This window comes from Salvelinus sp. IW2-2015, unplaced genomic scaffold (genome assembly GCF_002910315.2).
Source record: "Salvelinus sp. IW2-2015 unplaced genomic scaffold, ASM291031v2 Un_scaffold563, whole genome shotgun sequence".
Lineage (NCBI taxonomy): Eukaryota > Metazoa > Chordata > Actinopteri > Salmoniformes > Salmonidae > Salvelinus > Salvelinus sp. IW2-2015.
The window spans coordinates 24110-45095 of NW_019942575.1; the positions used below are offsets into that span (position 1 = coordinate 24110).

A 20986-nucleotide genomic window follows, 5' to 3' on the forward strand; every position below is an offset into this window, starting at 1 on the left:
TGTTGTCCTTAAGCCATTTTGCCACAACTTTGGAAGTATGCTTGGKGTCATTGTCCATTTGGAAGACCAATTTGCGACCAAGCTTTAACTTCCTGACTGATGTCTTGAGATGTTGCTTCAATAATGCCACATAATTTTACTTCCTCATGATGCCATCTATTTTGAAAAGTGCACCAGTCCCTCCTGCAGCAAAGCATCCCCACCACATGATGCTGCCACCCCCGTGCTTCACGGTTGGGATGGTGTTCTTTGGCTTGCAAGCCTCCCCCTTTTTCCTCCAAACAAAGATGTTATTATTATGGCCAAACAGTTCTATTTTTGTTTCATCAGACCAGRGGACATTTCTCCAAAAAGTGCCATTTTTGTCCCCATGTGCAGTTGCAAACTGTAGTCTGGCTTTTTTATTGMGGTTTTGGAGCAGTGGCTTCTTCCTTGCTGAGCGGTCTTCCTTTCAGGTTATGTCGATATAGGACTCGTTTTACTGTGGAAATAGATACTTTTGTACCTGTTTCCTCCAGCATCTTCACAAGGTCCTTTGCTGTTGTTCTGGGTTTGATTTGCACTTTTTTATATATTATTGGATGTAATGTAGTTGTATTTTGTATTGTTTTAGTGATTATGTGTATTGTGGTTGTGTAATTGTCCTCAGCTGCCCTGGGACTACAGGTGCAAATWAGCTTTTGGCTAACACCGGTATATTTACATAGATGTTGCGTTATTGTAATATTGATGTTGATTAATGTGCATTGTCCCCTATAAATAAATAAAACAAATAAACAAGCAGCCACCCTTTGACTTTATTATTATTATCTGACCCTGCTGGTCATCTATGAACATTTGAACATCTTGGCCATGTTCTGTTATAATCTCCACCCGGTACAGCCAGAAGAGGACTGGCCACCACGCATAGACTGGTTCCTCTCTAGGTTTCTTCCTAGGGTCTGGCCTTTCTAGGGAGTTTTTCCTAGCCACCGTACTTCTACACCTGCATTGYTTGCTGTTTGGGGTTTTAGGCTGGGTTTCTGTACAGCCCTTTGTGACATCAGCTGATGTAAAAAGGGCTTTATAAATAAATTTGATTTGACAAAGGCTTTGCACACTCTTGGCATTCTCTCAACCAGCTTCATAAGGTAGTCACCTGGAATCTATTTCAATTAACAGGAGGGCCTTTTTAAAAGTTAAATTAATTAATGCGTTTGTGGCAATCAGTTGTGTTGTGACAAGGTAGGCATGGTATACAGAAGATAGCCCTATTTGGTAAAAGACCAAGTCCCTATTATGGCAAGAACAGCTCAAGTAAGCAAAGCGAATCAGCAGTCCATCATTAGTGGACTGCCGAAAAACTTCAAAAACTTTGAAGATTTCTTCAAATGCAGTCGCAACAACCATCAAGCGCTATGATGAAACTGGCTCTCATGAGGACCGCCAGAGGAAAGGAAGACCCAGAGTTACCTCTGCTGCAGAGGATAAGTTCATTAGAGTTACCAGACTCAGAAATTGCAACCCAAATAAATACTTCACAGAGTTCAAGTAACAGACACATCTCAACATCATCTTCAGATGAGACATTTATGGTCGAATTGCTGCAAAGAAAACCCTACTAAAGGACACCAATAAAGAAGAAGAGACTTGCTTGGGCCAAGAAACACGAGCAATGGACATTATATCGGTGGAAATCTGTCCTTTGGTCTGATGAGTCCAAATGTGAGATTTTTGGCTCCAACCGACGTGTCTTTGTGAGATGCAGAGTAGGTGAACGAATGATCCCTGCATGTGTGGTTCCCACCGTAAAGCATGGAGAAGGAGGTGTGATGGTGTGGGGTGCTTTGCTGGTGACACTGTCTGTGATTTATTTAGAATTCAAGAAACACTTAACCAGCAGTGCTACCACAGCATTCTGCAGCGATACACCATCCCATCTGGTTTGCGCTTAGTGGGACTATCTATCATTTGTTTTTCAACAGGATAATGACCCAACACACCTCCAGGCTGTGTAAGGGCTATTTGACCAAGAAGGAGAGTGATGGAGTGCTGCATCAGATGACCTGGCCTCCACAATCACCCGACCTCAGCCAAATTGAGATGGTTTGGGATGAGTTGGACCGCAGAGTGAAGGAAAAGCAGCCAACAAGTGCTATGCATATGTGGGAACTCCTTCAAGACTTTTGGGAAAGCCTTCCAGGTGAAGCTGGTTAAGAGAATTTCTAKCTGTCATCAAGGCAAAGGGTGGCTACTTTATACATTGACGAATCTCAAAATGAAATACATTTTGATTTKTTTAACACTTTTTTGGTTACTACATGATTCCATATGTGCTATTTCATATTAAACTAAAGTTGAGTTGTTTGGAAGGAACACACAACACTATGTGTGGAGAAGATAAGGCACAGMACACCAACATCAAAACCTCATCCCAACTGTAAAGTATGGTGGAGGGAGCATCATTGTTTGGGGCTGCTTTGCTGCCTCGGGGCCTGGATAGTTTGCTATCTTCGACGGAACAATGAATTCCCAAGTTTATCAAGACATTTTCCAGGAGTATGTAAGGTTATCTGTCCGCCAATTGAAGCTCAACAGAAGTTGGGTGAAGCAACAGGACAACGACCTAAAACACAGAAGTAAATCAACAACAGAATGGCTTCAACAGTAGATAATACGCCTTCTGGAGTGGCCCAGTCAGAGTCCTGACCTCAACCCACCACTACTAGCTGTGTGATAGAATGTTATTAGTTTAAGCAGACTGTGTGTGTCTATTGTTGTGACTTAGACRAAGATCAAATAAMATTKTATGACCACTTTATGCAGAAATCCTGATAATTCTAAAGGGTTCACATACTTTTYCTTGCCACTGTATTTGCTGGATTCAGTGTTSTCCAGCAATCGAAGCTTCYCAGCCGGGCCGAATACCCAAACAAAATGAGATGTCAAAACACAACAWAACAAAATATGGATATATCCTTCCGGACCTTACAGGCCATCGGTCAATAAATCCAAAAACGAATCAAACAAACAAGMAAACAAGCAAACAAGCTSTCTGGTGAGTAGCGCACTACCACAAACTGATGATGGCACTAAGACCAGACARCATCAGATAGATGGCCTACAGACAGAACAGTAGAACAGTACAGAGTGGCGCTRTTTCACTCATTCGGATGCGTTCTCCTGTCAAAACTTTGAAGAAGAATRTTTTGTTTAACACTTTTTTGGTTACTACATGATTCCATAAGTTTATTTCATAGATGTGATGTCTTCCCTATTATTCTACAAAGTAGAAAATAGTAAAAATAAAGAAAAAAATAAAGCATCCAAGCCCWAACTGCTTGGATGCTAAAGTCAGAAGTTGGCAAATTGGCTGTACCGACTTCAGACGAGTCCCAAGACGCTTGTGGGGGTCATAGAGCAAAACAGAGAACACCATCATGTTCGTTAGAGTCTCGTCTTTCCATGTCAAAGTCATGTAGGCCAATCCGTTAGGAAGCTACAGACGATTTTGTGAGAAGCCAATTTTTCGGGATGTCTCATGGTCTGCCACCTTTCGTTGCAGATGCAGAAGTGCAACATYGGAGGATGTGGTGGATTGAGATGATTCCAAAACAGATATCACTAGGTTAAACTGACAGATTTTTATGGGGATTTTTGTATTATGCTAATTCTATTTCAGTGGGGGCGCGGACATCAACTCAAGAGGGTTAAAGCCTGAGGGATAATTGCCCTCTTGCACACATCACACAGAGGTTGTGTTTTCTCAAACTGTAAAGAGATTGCACAACACTGTATGTCTATTATAGCACAAAGATTCTGGCCTGGTGAAGAGACTAACGAGACTAATTTCAGATGTGGTTTGCCTCATAGCAACCTCTAAATAAATATGTAGATTAGCAATGAAAACAATTATCTACTTATCAGACTMATTTATCAATATCAGCTTTTTGTTAATTTTGCAGAGACTGAGAGTGTCTGAGAGWGTACAGTGTCTGGATTGTCATACAAATTGTTCCCCAATATCACTGAATATTATTTATTCGGCATGATATGCTATTCCATTTTAATAGGCTCTGAATTAATAAATAATGAATCAATGAGACAGGGTCATTCTCTGTCAAAAAGTATTCACATTCACGCCTCACAGACACACACCACACACACACACACACACACACACACACACACCACACACCACACACAACACACACACACACACACACACACACACACACACACACACCACACACACACACACACACACACACACAACACACACACACACACACACACACACACACACACACACACACACAATCAGTGAGGTATTCCTTTAACACATGGTGTCATCTCAGGTGAGGTATTGCCTTTAACCACATGGTGTCACTCATGGCATGAAATTGATATTATTTCCATAACGACTCTTTTTTTTCTTTGTTGATGTGATGATAACTTTCAGAGTAAGTCTCCAAAAAGTACAACAATCTTACTCTCAGTATAGCCAAGCACGTCCTGCAAGAATAAGTCCATACCTAGCATTGCCACTCATTCTGCACTTGCCTTGTCCTTCTATGAATATGTCCTGTACTGCATCCAGGTACAGTAACTGTAACCCAGTGACTTATTTACTTGCTCATCGTAAGCAGCCTGGTGAAATAAGCAGTGGAGTGGGAATAGGTTGAATGATTAAATGTATGTAAAAAATTATACTATATTATGTCAAGGCTTTCAATGATTTTAACCATCTGAATATTTAAATGTTTGACCATTGAATTTGGCTACCTGACTTCCTTTAACCTACTTTACTCATAATGTGAATACAATTTAAAACATGTTTAAATGTTTAAAACATAACTCAAATATTGTTCACAACCAATATAGCCTCACTAAATATATCAAGAAATCTCAACCAGCAAAACAAGATGCTAATCCTCAGATTTAAGTAATGTGTTAATCATTTTCTCTCAAGCCCCACCCCCTTTCTCTCTCATGCACACTACCCCTCTCTTTTTTCTCCTCTCTTTAGCTAGATGTCCAGTGATGCATATATTTGTATGAATAGTTCATTGTATTAATGTAACCTTGATTCATAAAGGTAAGTCAATTAGGAACATTCTTATTTGAAAAAGGTTACAACATATTTTCACACATCCAACTGTGACTAACAAATGCACAAACTGTGTGAATTCAAAATCATATTTCTCAGGCAAAAGAAAGGGGGGAACATATGCCATTTCAAATCCTCTTTATTGCATTGCAGACAGACATACAGCAAGTACATTAAAGGGAAACTCAAGCAAAATATGGAAAACAGCTATTACAGTACTTAGTAACAGTTAATGTTCTGGTCATTTCATCAACCATAGCTTGCTCTTGTTGAGTTTAAGTTTCTGATTCATGTCCTTTCTCAGCGACCAGCTGGAGCTGGAGCTGGGGCTGGGGCTGGAGCTGGAGCTGGAGCTGGAGCTGGGGCTGGAGCTGGAGCTGGAGCCGGTGCTGCAGGGGCCGGGGCTGCAGGGGCCGGGGCTGCAGGGGCCGGTGCTGCAGGGGCCGGTGCTCCAGGGGCCGGTGCTGCAGGGGCTGGGACAAGACCCTAGTCTTTGCAGAAGCAGAAGGTAGTTGTACTGCTGGAGAAAGTTTGGAAAGCCACGGCCAGGGCCACGGCCACGCTAGAAGAAACTAATGTAGTCACTGGAGTCTCACTTGTGTACACCGTACACAATAACTGTACATAGTTTATTTTAGAAGTAAATCATTTTTATTGAATAACTGTATAGAGCAAGGGCCATGTAGATGCTGATACTACATGTAATTGGTTTCTATGTCAATTTGCTTGAAGGAAAAATAATTTAATTATGTGTCCTGGGGTGGTCTGGTAGTTAAGGCAGCTGCATTTAGCGCATTTAGTGACTTCAGAAAGTAAACACTCCCCTTGAATATTTCTACATTTTGTTTTGTTTGTATTTTGTTTGTATTTCTACACATTGATTTTGATTTTTGATTATTTTATTAAATTGAGATTTTATGTCACTGGCCTACACACAATATCCGTAATACCCATAATGTCCCATAAGTGGAATTATGTTTATAGAAACACTTAAGTATTTAACCCCTTTGTTATGGCAAGCCTAAATAAGTTCAGGAGTAAAAATGTGCAAGTCAGGAGTTGCATTGACTCACTATGTTTGCAATAATAGTGTACTGTATAACATCATTTTTTTAATGATTACCTCATCTCTGTACCCCACACGTACAATTATCTGTAAGGTCCCTCAGTCCCTCAGTTACCATGAGGCCAATGCTGACATTAAAACAGTTACATGGTTTAATGGCTGTGTTACGAGAAAACTGAGGATGGATCAGCAACACTGTAGTTACTCCACAATACTAATCTAAATGATAGAGTGAAAAGAAGGAAGGCTGTACAGAATTAATTTTTTTCAAAACATGCATCCTGTTTGAAAGAAATCACTAAAGATAAAGTGTAAAAAATGTGGCAAAGAAATTAACTTTATTCCCTGAATAGAAAGCGTTATGTTAGGGGCAAATCCAGCACAACACATCACTGCTTACCACTCTTCATATTTTCAAGCATGGTGTTGGCTGCATCATGTTATGGGTATGCTTGTCAATGGCAAGGATTCGGGAGTTTTTTAGGATAAAAAGAAATGGAATTGAGCTAAGCACAGGCAGAATCCTAGAGGAAAACCTGGTTCAGACACTGGGAGACAAATTCACCTTTCAGCAGGACAATAATCTAAAACACAAATCCAAATATACACTGGAGTTGCTTACCAGGACTACATTGAATGTTCCAGAGTGGCTTAGTCACAGTTTTGACATAAATCGGCTTGAAAATCTATGGCAAGACTTGAAAATAGCTGTCTAGCAGAGATCATGTGCAAATGTTGTACCATCCAGGTGTTCAAAGATCTTAGAGACAAATGTTTGTCTTCTTTACAAATGTTTGAATGTTTTTTCCACTTTGACATTAGAGAGTATTTTGTGTAGGTCGTTGACATAAAATATCATTTTTAGTCAATTTTAATCCCACCTTGTAACACAAGAACATGTGGAAAAAGTAAAGTGATGTGAATACTTTTGGAAGGCATTGTATAATGTGTCGACTTCGGTTTGAATGTGGCCCACACCCTTCTGGCACAAACTTTGCCTTTCCTGTCTTTCTCTCAACATCTCTATCCCCCAATAAAGAAGGAATACTCCTTCAAAAAAGATGTACAATTTCTACTACTCACCTCTTCACTTGAAGAGCGCTTCTCAATGATATGCTGATGGCCATGCTCACGCTCAGCCTTCAAAAGCACAATATGACAATGAATTAATATACATATGGATGTAATATACTAACTTTAAGATTTTTCAAGGTCTATCAGGACATTTGCACCAGAATTTCATGTACATACTATATGCATGGCTTACCAAAGCAATAGAGAGAATCATCACAAATCCAAGTAGAACAACAATCTTCATGCTGAAAGTCTTCATCTAAATAGAGTACAGTATAAACATAAACGGCATCACTTTATCAATCCATCTATTCCCAACAAGTTACAGATTATATTATATGTATAATCTACTACAGTTAATGAGTGTCTAAGAATGACTTCACTCTGAACAAAGTGTTAGAATTATTAGTATAATCATACCTTAACGTATCTCAGGGTTAAAAGCCTTCTCAGTGCCTTTGTATGTCATTGCACACTCATCAATACACAAACAATATATAGTGTTTCGACAGCCAATCACAAAGCCCTAATGAATCCTACATGTGTTGCAATGAAGGATGTTGTATGATGTCTGGGTGTTCCATGTAACGTTGGGCATTGCAAAACAGGCAAACAAATTAGCCTCTTGCCACTGCTATTAATCAAATGTGCTAACTGAAAATGTCAGTATAGGCCTACTGTATCATTGTTTTCCATCTGATGTTAATTCCCAAACAATGTCTATTTCCCATCTACATTTATGGCAAAAACATTCTCTGTGTGTAACCCTCTGTGAGTTTGGCGTATTACCTCTGACCTTGTTTTGTCAGTGGATCACAGACCAGCAAATAAGGGTCTCCCTCACAAAGTGGTCCAAATGTTCAATTCAACTGTCAGAAGCGTGCAAGCAAGTTAGATTTTTCTGCTAACCTTGCAAGACAGTCGAGTGAGTTTTTATATCAAATCACAATATTTGAGGAATTTACTTTGGAACGTCATGTATTGATCAAATTTCTATCAGGGATGATAGAAAAATAACAATTAAGCAGGGCAATGGTATACTAGGCCACTATTAATGTTATGCTGGTGAATGAGGACCCAAAAGCGACGTAATAGAAACAGAGTCTTTATTCCAGTATCAAACAAACAATGATTCTCCTGGATATATCAAAGGTAAATCCAAAACAGGAAACTGAAATCCTCTCGTCAGTAGAGAGGAACGACTGGAGACGCGACCACAGACTGCAGGTCGCTTCAGGAAGGCACAGGCCGTAGCTGACATAGACACCTGCTCACACGCAGCACGTAAGAAAGGCAAAAACACGACAGGCAGAACAAGGACACAGGACAGCAAACATCAACAAGAATCCGACAAGGACAAGAGCGGAAAACAGAGGAGAAATAGGGACTCTAATCAGAGGGCAAATAGGGACAGGTGTGAAAGAGTAAATGAGGCGTTAGGAGAATGAGAAACAGCTGGGCAGGAACGGAACGATAGAGAGAGAGAGCGGGAGAGGGAGAGAGGAGGAGGAGAGAGAGAGAGAGAAAGAGGAAAGAACCTAAAAGACCACGAGAGGAAGCACAGGGACAAGACATGATGATCAAAGACAAAACATGACAATTAAGTGTTGATACTTACTCAGTGCTCGGGATAGATAACTAGAGAATCAAAAGGGACCATCGCGCTCTCCCAGAACTTAGCCGGTCCGTAAAACCCGCAAATTCAGACAAACAAAAGGTGTAATGGGTCCTCATTCAAAGAAATCTCGCACAAAGCTTACTAGATATCTAGAATATCGACTTTACACTGAAGTTATAGAGTAGAGGTTCGCAAATGATTATGTTATAACCCATTTGCAAAGTGTCTTTCAATATTGTCTTGTTTTAGCCACCAAACAACATATTTCATCATGTGCTACCCAAGAGGAACTGGTAGTGGGTCTTGACCCTTTTTTGGAAACACCATATACCCTGGAATTGACTATGAATCAGAAGTTTTGTGGATTTCATATTTGTTCACAATTGTGTTAGGACTTGTAGAGACTTCCATCTTATGTCAGAGAGGTTTCACTCTTGCTTTGAAAGCATCGCAAATACTTTGTTAAACAAACAGAACACAACAGACAAAGACATACACAATGACGGATCTTAACTTATTTCATTTATTAATGATGGAATAACAGCTCTGAACAGCAGCTAATGTCAACATATGTGATGTAAACAAGGTGGAGACATGGGAGTCCTTCCGGCTCTTCTGTCGACGCCCATCTCATTTTCCACCTGCTGCTGGGGCTGGGGCGGGAGCTGCAGCAGGAGTTGCGACTGGAGTGGCAGCAAGTCTGGCCAACAGGAAGGGCAGGAGGGCCAACAGGGCAGAGTTACTTTGGGGAGGCTGGGCGTAAGGGAAGTATGACGGGTACTGAGGCTGCTGAGAGCTGCTGAGGCTGCTGATAGGGATAGAACCCCCCAACACCACGCCCATAACCCCTGAACATCTGTGGAGAGAGAGAGAGAGCGAGAGAGAGCGAGAGAGAGAGAGAGAAGAGAGAGGAGAGAGAGAGAGAGAGAGAGAGAGAGAGAGAGAGAGAGAGAGGAGAGAGAGAGAGAGAGAGAGAGAGAGAAAGAGAGAGAGAGAGAGAGAAGATGGATAAATTGAGGGTTCTGAACTCAAACAAACTAGTGATCTTATTCAAATAGTAGACCATACTATAGTACTCTAATAGACAGAATACCTAATAGATATTACTAAATGTTACTGCACCTCATCGCTAGCTGAGCGCTCCTCTCGATCATGTTTCTCAGACACCTGCACACACAAACAAAATCACAGGATGAAGGATATTACAGTATAAATTAATCAACACTCAAAGTGTGAACTTAAGTCCATCATATTGTAATAATTCAGATATTGTCATATTCCAATGCAGTACAATCTGTGGAAACGGCAATCTCTTGGTGTATTGATGTGTAAATTGCAGTGTTTGTGTTGTATTTCAATAATACTTACAGGAATGGAGGAACAAAGTCCAATCAGGCACATCACTAGGAACAGTAGTTTCATGGTCRCCATGGAATTCTTGAAATGAAAAAGACTAATTGTGAATTCAAAGCTAGACACGCATGCCTCAATTCCACTACAGTATTCTTTGAACCTCTTACCTGTTCAAGTGAAGATGTAAAATGCTTAAAAAGTCAGAACTAAAGTTGTGACACTGATGCTGTATTGTAACTTAACAGCTAGTTTGTGCTTTTTAAAGACTATTTCAGTCCAGTCAACCAATGAGCTCTCTCAGTGCACCAATGAGCTTTCAGTCCCATGATCAAAGGTGTGTCCTGGAGATGTAAATGTGATGAAATTAGGCATTTGGTGGGTAATCCTACAAATCTATATATCCACAGTCCCCACAAAGAACAATGTCTCATCAGTATTAGGAAACCTTTGCAAAGATGAGAAGTTTTGAAACTGTGGATGATTCATTCACATGGTTTGGGGTATTGTGGAGGCAAAATGAACACATTTAAATAATGTTAGATAATGTATTTGATAAAATATTGTTTCAAATTGTATTGTACGGCTTTCATTTCTCAAATAATGCAATATAGCTCAAGTACCACCATTATTTAGACCATTTACTTATCATACAATCTAATGTACCACACTTTTTCTTCCCCAATTTCCACAAACTTCATGAGCATTCATCAGAGAACTGGAGAGACATTCAATGTAGCTTGAAACTTTTTTTTTTAATTGAACAGAAATACATAAAGGAATCACACTTCATAGTGTAAAGTGTGGGGTTCCACAGAGTGCTGAATGTTTATTCTGCGTGATGCAGGATATGAAGGGACAGCAGTTACTGTCTGGGAGTTCCATTAAACACCTGCTAGATTGAAAAGTGAATTAATTAATATATAGGATATTACATTTAATTTATCACTTTGGGGGACTCTAATATGTTGAGAAATGAAATTAATAATGGCTGGCTTACTGTAACATCACCTCACCTGGTTAATGTCCAGTAGGGGCAGGGGTTGAGGCAGGTGCTGGGGCTGGTGCAGGGGTTGGGGCTCGTGCAGTGGCTGGTGCAGGGGTTGGGGCTGGTGCAGGGGCTGGTGCAGGGGMTRRGKCWGGTGCAGGGGKTGGGGCTGGTGCAGGGGTTGAGTCTGSTGCAGGGGTTGGGGCTGGTGCAGGGGCTGGTACAGGGGCTGGCACAGGGGCTGTTGCAGGGGTTTGGGCTGGTGCAGGGGCTGGTGCAGGGGATAGGGCAGGAGCAGGGGCTGGGGAAGAGGCAGCAAACAGGGTAAGTAGCAGTTGAAGGAGCTGATTTGAATTCAACTGTGGCAGGGAGGGCAGAATGGAACCAGCCTAAATAGGAAAGAAAACATCAGCTGTTTTTTTATCATTCAATGTGATTTTGATTTACACACCACACGTGGAATCATATCTCAGAATATTCACATATGTTACATACACATTGATCTTCACTACAATATGTTAAATAATTTCTGCTCATAATCTGTGGAGCTATGGAACGTACCTCCTTGGAGTTTGAGTTAGAGTTGGAGTCAGAGCTGGAACGTGCAACTCTCAAGTGATCCACATCAGTCTGAAAAATAATACTTTTGTACATATAAATATGCATATATATGAATATATAAAAAAATTATATGGAAAATATATATAAAATATGATATAATGTAGAATACTATGTAACTTGAGCCATATCTATTGTATGTTTATTTTTTGTTAAACTCACAGGAAGAGCCAATGACAGGCCCAGGAGGCAGCCCAGAAATATTACAGTCTTCATCATCATCTTGGTGGTCAGTTCTAAAAACATAAAAAGAAACAAAAGCAGCTTAGATGACCTTTTTGTTTTTGTTCTGAATGCTGAAATAGCATGTGAACACCGCAGCGTAAGTATATTGACCAACGTTCAAAAGCAATGCTTTACGACCAATTTCCTTACCTTTGAGTCACAGTTAATTTCAGCAGTTGATCAGGTGTAATGATGCAAAGACAATGAGCTATACCCAGTCGATGGGTTCTCTTTAAGTAGAGTTAAGAGCACTGATGTCACAACCCCTAATACTAATACTGTTTATTATTAGTAAATGGTATATCATTATTTTAAAACATTTCTAAGTATTTTAAGTATACAATGCATAAGCATATATAAAATGTATAATAATACTGTATATTAATTTCTGAACATTTATTAGAATTTGCAACAGCTTAGTCATAAATGTTACTATAAAGACAAAATATCAACTACATCCAGCTAATCACTGAAATAATTGTTGAATGTGTGATAGAAATGGATATTAATCATTTTGAAAACACATCCAGTACCAGTGTTTTGCAAACAAACACCCTCTTAGCTCCTTACCTTTAAATGTTGCCTAATCGTCATGGGAAGTACTTGAGTCGCCAGCTTAAAAAGTATCATACGCAACACAATCCGCACCTTGCCACGACAAATGTCCAACTGTTTTTCTTTCTTTCAAGTATATGTTGCTCCAGGCAAAAACATTCATTTAGGATCATCTTCAAGAGTTCACACGTTTCAAAGGCATCTGTATTTGTAGAGAAGTAAACTATTAAACACTGTAAAGTGTTTACACAACATGTAAAGTGTTGGTCCCATTTTTCATGAGCTGAAATAAAATATCCAATACATTTTCCAGACGCACAAAAAGCTTACTTCTCTCAAATTCTTTGTACAAATTTGTTTACATCCCTATTACTGAGCATTTCTCTTTTACCAAGATAATCCATCCACGTGACAGGAGTGGCATATCATCAATCTGATTAAACAGTATGATCATTACGCAGCTGCACCTTGTGCTGGTGACAATAAAAGGTCACTCTAAAATATGCAGTTTTGTCACACAACATAATGTCACGGATGTCTCAAGTTTTGAGGGAGCGTGCAATTGGCATGCTGACCGCAGGAATGTCCACCAGAGCTGCTGAATATTCATGTTCAAGTTCATTTCTCTACCCTTAGCCACCTCCAACTTCGTTTTAAAGAATTTGGCAGTACGCCCGTCCGGCCTCACAACCGCAGACCACATGTAACTACGCCAGCCCAGGACATCCGGCTTCTTCACCTGCGGGATCGTCTGAAACCAGCTACCCGGGCAACTGATGAAACTGGGTTTGCACAACCGAAGAATTTCAGCACCAACTGTCAAAAACCGTCTTAGGGAAGCTCATCGGAATGCTTGTTGTCCTCACCAGGGTCTTGACCTTACTGCAGTTCTTGACCTTACTACAGACCTCAGTGAGCCAATCAATGCTCACCTTCGATGGTCACTGGCAGAGGTGGAGAGGTGTGCTCTTCACGGATGAATCCCGGTTTCAACTGTACCTGGCAGATGGCAGACGCATGGGCGAGCGGTTTGCCGATGTCAACGTTGTGAACCGAGTGTCCCATGGTGCCGGTGGGGTTATGGTATGGTCAGACATAAGCTATGGACAACAAACATAATTGCATTTGAATGCACAGCGATACCGTGATGAGATCTTGAGGCCCATTGTCGTGCCATTCATGTCGCCATCACCTCATGTTGCAGCATGATAGCAAGGAACTGTACATAATTCCTGGAAGCTGAAAAATGTCCCAATTCTTCCATGGCCTGCATACTCACCAGACATGTAACCCATTGAGCATGTTTGGGATTCTCTGGATCGACATGTACGACAGCCTGTTACAGTTACAGTCAATATCCAGCAACTTTGCACAACCGTTGAAGAGGAGTGGGACAACATTCCATAGGCCTACTTTTTTTTAAAGGTACAGTGCATTCGGAAAGTATTCAGACCCCTTCCCTTTTACACATTTTGTTACATTACAGCCTTATTCTAAAATGGATTAAACACATTCTTTCCTCATCAATCTACACACAATACCCCATAATGACTAAGTGAAAACAGGATTTTAGACTTTTTTGCAAACGTATTCAAAATAAAAAACAGAAAAACCTTATTTGCATAAGTATTCTGACTCTTTGCTATTAGACTCGAAATTGAGCTCAGGTGCATCATGTTTCCTTTGATCATCCTTTGGATGTTTCTACAACTTCATTGGAGTCCACCTGTGGTAAATGTAATTGATTGGACATTATTTGGAAAGGCACACACCTGTCTATGTAATGTCCCACAGTTGACAGTGCATGCCAGAGCAAAAACCAAGCCATGAGGCCGAAGGAATTGTCCGTAGAGATCCGAGATAGGAATGTGGCTAGGCACAGATGGGAGAACCTTCCAGAAGGACAACCATCTCTGCAGCACTCCGCCAATCAGGCCTTTATGGTAGAGTGGCCAGACGGAAGCCACTTATCAGTAAAAGGCATATGACAGCCCGTATGTACTTTGCCAATATGCACCTAAAGTACTCTCAGACCATGAGAAACAAGATTCTCTAGTCTGATGAAACCAATATTGAACTCTTTGGCTTGAATGCCAAGCCTCACTTCTGGAGGAAACCATCCCTACGGTAAAACCATCCCTACGGTAAAGCATGGTTTTGGCAGCATCTTGCTGTGGGGATGTTTTTCAGCGGCATGGACTGGGAGACTAGTCAGGATCGAGGGAAAGATGAACGGGGCAAATTACAGAGATCCTTGATGAAAACCTGCACCAGAGCGCTCAGGACCTCAGACTGGGGCAATGGTTCACCTTCCAACAGCACAACGACCCTAAGCACACAGCCAACACAACATAGGATTGGCTTCGGGACAAGTCTATGAATGTCCTTAAGTGGCCCAGCCAGAGCCTGGACTTGAACCCAATCAAACATCTCTGGAGAGACCTGAAAATAGCTGTGTAGCGATGCTCCCCATCCAACCTGACAGAGCTTGAGAGGATCTGCAGAGAAGAATGGGAGAAACTCCCCAAATACACGTGGGCCAAGCTTGTAGCGTCATACCCAAGAAGACTCGAGGCTGTAATCGCTGCCTAAGGTGCTTCAATAAAGTACTGAGTAAAGGGTCTGAATACTTATGTAAATGTGATTTTTCAGATTCGTTTTTTTAATGAATTTGCCAGAATCACGGGGTATTGTGTGTAGACTGATGAGGGGAAAAAACAATTTAATCAATTTTAGAACAAGGCTGTAACGTAACAAAATGTGGAAAAAGTCAAGGGGTCTGAATACTTTCCGAATGCACTGTATCTGTGACCAACAGATGCACATATGTATTCCCATGTGCAACCCATAGATTAGGGCCTAATTAATTTCTTTCAATTGACTGATTGTCTTATATGAACCGTAACTCAGTAAAATCTTTGAAAATGTTGCATGTTGCATTTATATTTTTTGTTCCGTGTACATTATACAATTTAAATACACTTATATGAGCTACTGTCAGACTGTCATTGCAATCAAAGGGCTCTTTCTGTTGGCAAACTGGCATTGCGCGACTCAATGTCATTTAAATACCCCATTAGCAAAGCCTGCGTGATAATAGCCCTATTGCACACATCAAAGCATTAGTCATAGGCTGTGTTTTCTCAAGCAGTACAGAGATTGCTCAACACTTCATGTCTAATATAAGTGTCCATAGGTAGGAGCTTAGAGCACAAAGAGACTTGCAAGGTGAAGGTAAGTGCTACGGAGAAACACTGGGTTTAGAATAGACAGGTTGTTTTCAAGCAATCTGGTGGCAAAAATTACTTGGTGTTTTCAATGTTAAAACTACTGTTTTCAGTAATGTGTTTTCAGTGTTAAACAACTTTGTGATTGCAGTGTTAAAATGTATTTTCAATGTTAAAACCTCTTAAGGATCGAACCCTTTTTTTTCAATTTTCACCTAAAATAACATACCCAAATCTCTCTGCCTGTAGCTCAGGACCTGAAGCAATGACATGCATATTCTTGACACCATTTGAAAGGAAACACTTTGAAGTTTGTGCAAATGTGAAATTAATGTAGGAGAATATAACACATTAGATCTGGTAAAAGATGGCAGCAGTGTATGTGCAATGTTTATACTGATCCAATGAACCATTGCATTTCTGTTCAAAATGTTGTATCAAGGCTGCCCAAATATGCCTAATTGGTTTATTTATACATTTTCAAGTTCGCAACTGTGCACTCTCCTCAAACAATAGCATGGTATTCTTTCACTGTAATAGCTACTGTAAATTGGGCAGTGCAGTTAGATTAACAAGAATTTAAGCTTTCTGCCCGTATCAGATATGTCTATGTCCTTGGAAATATTCTTGTTACTTACAACCTCATGCTAATCACATTAGCCTACGTTAGCTCAACCGTCCCACGAGGGGGACACCGATCCTGTATTAAACAACTTTGTGTTTACAGTTTGAAACAACATCAGTGTTGAACAACTTTGTTTTCATTGTTAAATAACATCACTGTCACACAACTTTGTTTTCAGTGTTAGCAATATCAGTGTTAAACAACTTTGTGTTTTCAGTGTTTAAATATGAATAATTGTCTTTCAGGCACATAGGAAGCAATGGAGTACCTCTGTGTTGTCGTTTTACTTTTCTCAGCTGTGGCTACACGTGTGAGTAAATAGTCAAGAGAGAATAGAACATAATCCGGAAAAATATATGGGTGCAATGCATTAGATTTATTAATATTCAGCACGGCAGATCATGTACTTTATTAAATTGTGATTTCATTCCCCAGGCTGACCCATGGAGACAATGGCAACAGGGAGACAGTCGATTCCTCCCATTTGGCGGACCTCAACAAAGTCCAGACAGACACCCTATGAGAGTAAGAAAAAAAGTTCAAAGAGACTTCCAAGAGATCCAAGAGACCTAATCAAAGTCAATCAAGATATAGAGAAAAACAGACCATTCTAGATTTTATTTTGTTTTCTTACTTAATATTTTCCTTTACATTGTCAAGCCCAATGTTAGAGATCCCTGGATGAAGGATGGTTCCAGCCCTCCATTTGGGGGCCAGCCAATAGGTGGAGGAGGAGAGAACTCTAGACCAATCGGTGGAGGACCTATGTGGCAAGGATGGAATATGGGTGGAACGGGCAGCCCAGGATGGGTATGATGGCCTTCTCAATTTGATTAATAAATGTGATTTTCCCAAACTACTAATTCAATGTATCTACTAATAGTAATAGTTATGATATAGTACTTTTTACTTGACTGAATTTATTTTGTGCAGCCCGACCAGGATCAAATGCCCCCTTGGTACCCAAACAGACCCTCTGGAGGCCCAGGAAGTGGGGACACTCAGCGACTAATGGGAGGGCCTAACGGGGAGACCCCCCAATCTGGAGGATCGAACGGGGGGGGACCCGAGTCTGGAGGACCCCTCGACTACCCTGATCGGGATTATAAAAGGGTATGTCGTGTCTGGTTATTTTCAATTATATTTATGTAATGTATTGCTTTTTTGATGTTTTTTCTTCTCATATGCTGTTTTTGTGATATTTTTATTGCCATGATATACTCAGGTCTCATTTTGGAAAAGAGATTTGTAATCTCAATATGATCTCCTGAATAAATAAAGGAAACAAATATAAAAGCTGTCAGGGATCCTCCATCAATTGAAAATCTATTGTTAACATGTATAATATGATGCTCGCTCCTGGTCAAGAGAGAGGATGAAGGTCAATGGTGGAAGCAGGGAACCATGAGAGGAGACCGAGGATCATCATCCCCTGCCGAACTTCCACCTGTGACCGTGAGTTAACGGTGTAATGGCAACCTCCATTCAACCTGCTATGAATACAATCACCGATCCCACTTAAGATGCTTAACTGATTGTAGAACTAGACTTTAATGCTTCTCTCTCTCGCAACAGGGATCTGACTTTGGGTATGCTCCCAATGGACCTGGACCGCACCCTGGCCAGGGCCCCCCTCGCAGGCCAGGTGCCCGATGGCGTAGACCTGCAGGGCCCCCAAGAGGAGGAAGACCCAACATGAGAAACCCTGATGCAAGGGTAAGACATTTTTTTACTTTTATTTCAGACTATATTGGAAAGTACTAGCCTGGCGGTCCAGTTTGTTAGCGTGTTAGCCAATTTATCCATCTCTGTCTTTCTTTGTTAAAAGCGCATAGATTATGGGACACTGGCTAGGAGACGACAGAACTAATTCGTTTTGATAATGAAGGGTGTTGTGTCTCTTTATCTACCCAGCCTGACAGGAACCCCATTCGTCCCTCAGCTGTTCCATCTGGAGCAGGTGGACGGCCCCCATTTGATGACACCTTCTTTGGAGGAAGACTGTTGCAACCTGAGATGGTGGTAGGTCGTTAAAAGATCCTGGTTATGTCATAACCCGGCATTAAGTTTAACCTAGACAAAATTAACGTATGTCTATTTTCTTTATGTTTTAGGGCAACAGAGAATTCATCCCCATCTTTCAGGTACAGTAACTTGGTCATTGGTAATTAATGTATGTCGTGAAGAACATCGCTTTGTGAATACAGACATGGATAATGAGATATGTATAATTTATTATTAAATATGATGTTAATGAGTTATTCCTTGTTTATTCATTTAGAAATTCTTGAGAAATTGGAAGAAAAAAATATTCATGTTATGGTTCTTTTACAGGCTGGCAATGTGACTTTACAGGTAAGATTATGTTTTTACTATCAAAAACGGAATGGATTTACATGCCGATATTACATGCTGATATTTACATGCTGAACTCATATTGAAACAAAATGCTTTTTTTCTTTGCCAGAATGCTAGTGGTCTGCCCCTGAAAGAGGTAAATAATGAATTTGCCTGAATGATCTAAGATTAAATCAGGCTATAGAATTATTATCATATATTATACATGTGTCAATTGTCACAGTATCATACAGTGTATGTTGTCTATATCTGTTCATGTGGCGAACATGTTTCCCCTTGTAGGGTGAGAACATTTTCCTGCTGCCAAAGGTAAGGCATTCACACAAACAATGATGTATTTTAGTATTATGATGGCTGGAGTGCTGCATGATGGAATTGTGTAAAACAAATACTGTATTTTCTTTACTATCAGGGAGGAAGAGGAACACCCCCACCAAGGGTATGGACTAGCCTCTCATTCCATGTTAGCTTAATTCTATGGCTCTGAAGTATTGTAGGCAACATAGCAGGAAGTATGCCATTGTACTGTATATAACAGATAAGTAAACTGTAATATGTTTCACAGCATGGACATAAAAGACCTCAAGAATTAGGGGTATGTAGAGATATTCCGTTTTAAATCATATTCTAGTACATTTTGGTGTGAATTTTGGTGTGAAGTGTGAATTTCTTGAAAGAACTTGAAAAGCAGTTGATATTTTTTCTGTGTCCCTGGTTTTGATAGTTTGGATACCCATACTCATCTGGTTTTCAGGTAAGTGTCCTAATGAACCTTTAAACTATTTTGTTATATATTTACAATGCTGAATAAATAAAGTTGATTTGAAGATTTGAGAAATAGCAAAACATTTTGGTTTTTTTGGTCTCAATTCCAGCCTTACCTGAAGCTCATCTACAACCCCTCAGCTACAGTATGTATACATTTATGATTTAACATCAACAAAATACCACAATGTTAACTGCAAATATGTTATGTGAGATTTTATCTTTTTTCCTTACGAAATATACTTTACACGTGTTCTTTTCTCTGCAGAATAAAATCTCATTTGAATATGGGATAACAACACTTGTAAGTATTGTCTGTTTACTAAACATGCTTCTAATTGAGATTTTAATATTCCCTTTCAGCTTTAGTGTCATCATGAATGAATATTGTCAAATGTAACAATATTGTTTATTTTTCAATCAAATGTCACTCACAAAACCATCTAAAACATTATTTGAATCCTTCAACCTTTACCCCAAGCTCCCATCGTTCATGAAGGTAAGAAATTACTAATGACATTGTTGTATCTGTATTCCTACAATAAAATAATGTATTTCCTTCTTAAACCATGATATGATTGATCTATCTGCAGGCTGAGGAGACAAAGACTTGGGAAGAGGAAGGAAAATAATGTGGTGGATACAAGGTGTGTTAAGCGCTTTGCCTAGGTGTTCCTTTGCAATGCATCATCTATTTCTTTATCTTTTTCTGACTTCTTCTTCCCTGTTTACAGGGAGAAGAAGCCCAAGCCTTGCATCTGGATTGGAATCGTGACATATTTTCATATCTATCTGGAGTACATTCAACTTTACAGATGAACTTTGGATTTTTAGTTGCTAAATGTCTTCCTAAATACTAATACATTTCTTAACTCATGAATCCAAACAATCTTTAGTTTTAGCCTAACAATATATGATTTTACTCATGGGTGTGGGGAGGTGGGCCTCTTTCTGTCCAGTAAGGTAATTTCTGGACAATATTTCTGTCCATTTAGGGGACCCCCAGTGGCAAGATATGTGTAGCCTCTTTAGAACCTATTTATAACTATACAGTACAGTACATGGCAGGTGTTGGTGGAGGTTACTTCTGTGATATAATTTGACACTTTCTCAATCAATTGCTCTATAACATTCATTAAAACTTCCAGCATGCAAACTAAGAACTCTTGTTTTTTGTGTGCATATGTAACAGTATAACTTTCGTACCGTCCCCTCGCCCTGACACGGGCGCGAACCAGGGACCCTCTGCACACATCGACAACAGTCACCCACGAAGCGTCGTTACCCATCGCTCCACAAAAGCCGCGGCCCTTGCAGAGCAAGGGGCAACCCTACTTAAGTCTCAGAGCAAGTGACGTAACTGATTGAAATGCTAGTAGCGCGCACCACCGCTAACTGGCTAGCCATTTCACATCCGTTACACCTACA

The 20986-nt window shown here is 40.2% G+C and overlaps 1 protein-coding gene and 3 long non-coding RNA genes across 4 annotated transcripts; 1 reads left to right on the top strand and 3 right to left on the bottom strand.

The window, feature by feature from the left end:
* Window positions 1-5212: 5212 nt before the first annotated feature.
* On the bottom strand, window positions 5213-5645 carry LOC139023955 (uncharacterized). The gene is made up of 2 exons (XR_011475186.1): window positions 5570-5645; window positions 5213-5523 (listed from the first exon to the last, which is right to left on the bottom strand). It is a non-coding gene; the product is annotated as an uncharacterized lncRNA (long non-coding RNA).
* Window positions 5646-7238: 1593 nt separating this feature from the next.
* Window positions 7239-7690, bottom strand: LOC112068562 (uncharacterized). Its single transcript, XR_002893599.1, has 3 exons — window positions 7650-7690; window positions 7423-7488; window positions 7239-7295 (listed from the first exon to the last, which is right to left on the bottom strand). It is a non-coding gene; the product is annotated as an uncharacterized lncRNA (long non-coding RNA).
* A 1692-nt stretch (window positions 7691-9382) lies between these two features.
* LOC112068563 (uncharacterized) lies at window positions 9383-10426 on the bottom strand. The gene is made up of 4 exons (XR_002893600.2): window positions 10368-10426; window positions 10216-10284; window positions 9970-10014; window positions 9383-9703 (listed from the first exon to the last, which is right to left on the bottom strand). It is a non-coding gene; the product is annotated as an uncharacterized lncRNA (long non-coding RNA).
* A 6252-nt stretch (window positions 10427-16678) lies between these two features.
* LOC112068564 (proline-rich protein HaeIII subfamily 1) lies at window positions 16679-20968 on the top strand. The gene is made up of 19 exons (XM_024135721.2): window positions 16679-16745; window positions 16871-16960; window positions 17096-17245; window positions 17369-17548; window positions 17804-17890; window positions 18011-18151; window positions 18350-18457; window positions 18550-18579; window positions 18770-18790; window positions 18903-18929; window positions 19076-19102; window positions 19206-19232; window positions 19359-19388; window positions 19518-19547; window positions 19669-19704; window positions 19827-19862; window positions 20040-20057; window positions 20152-20205; window positions 20293-20968. Exons 1-18 carry the CDS (start codon window positions 16695-16697, stop codon window positions 20188-20190), a joined length of 1128 nt encoding a protein of 375 aa, XP_023991489.1. The 5' UTR covers window positions 16679-16694; the 3' UTR covers window positions 20191-20205; window positions 20293-20968.
* The last annotated feature ends 18 nt before the right edge of the window (window positions 20969-20986 follow it).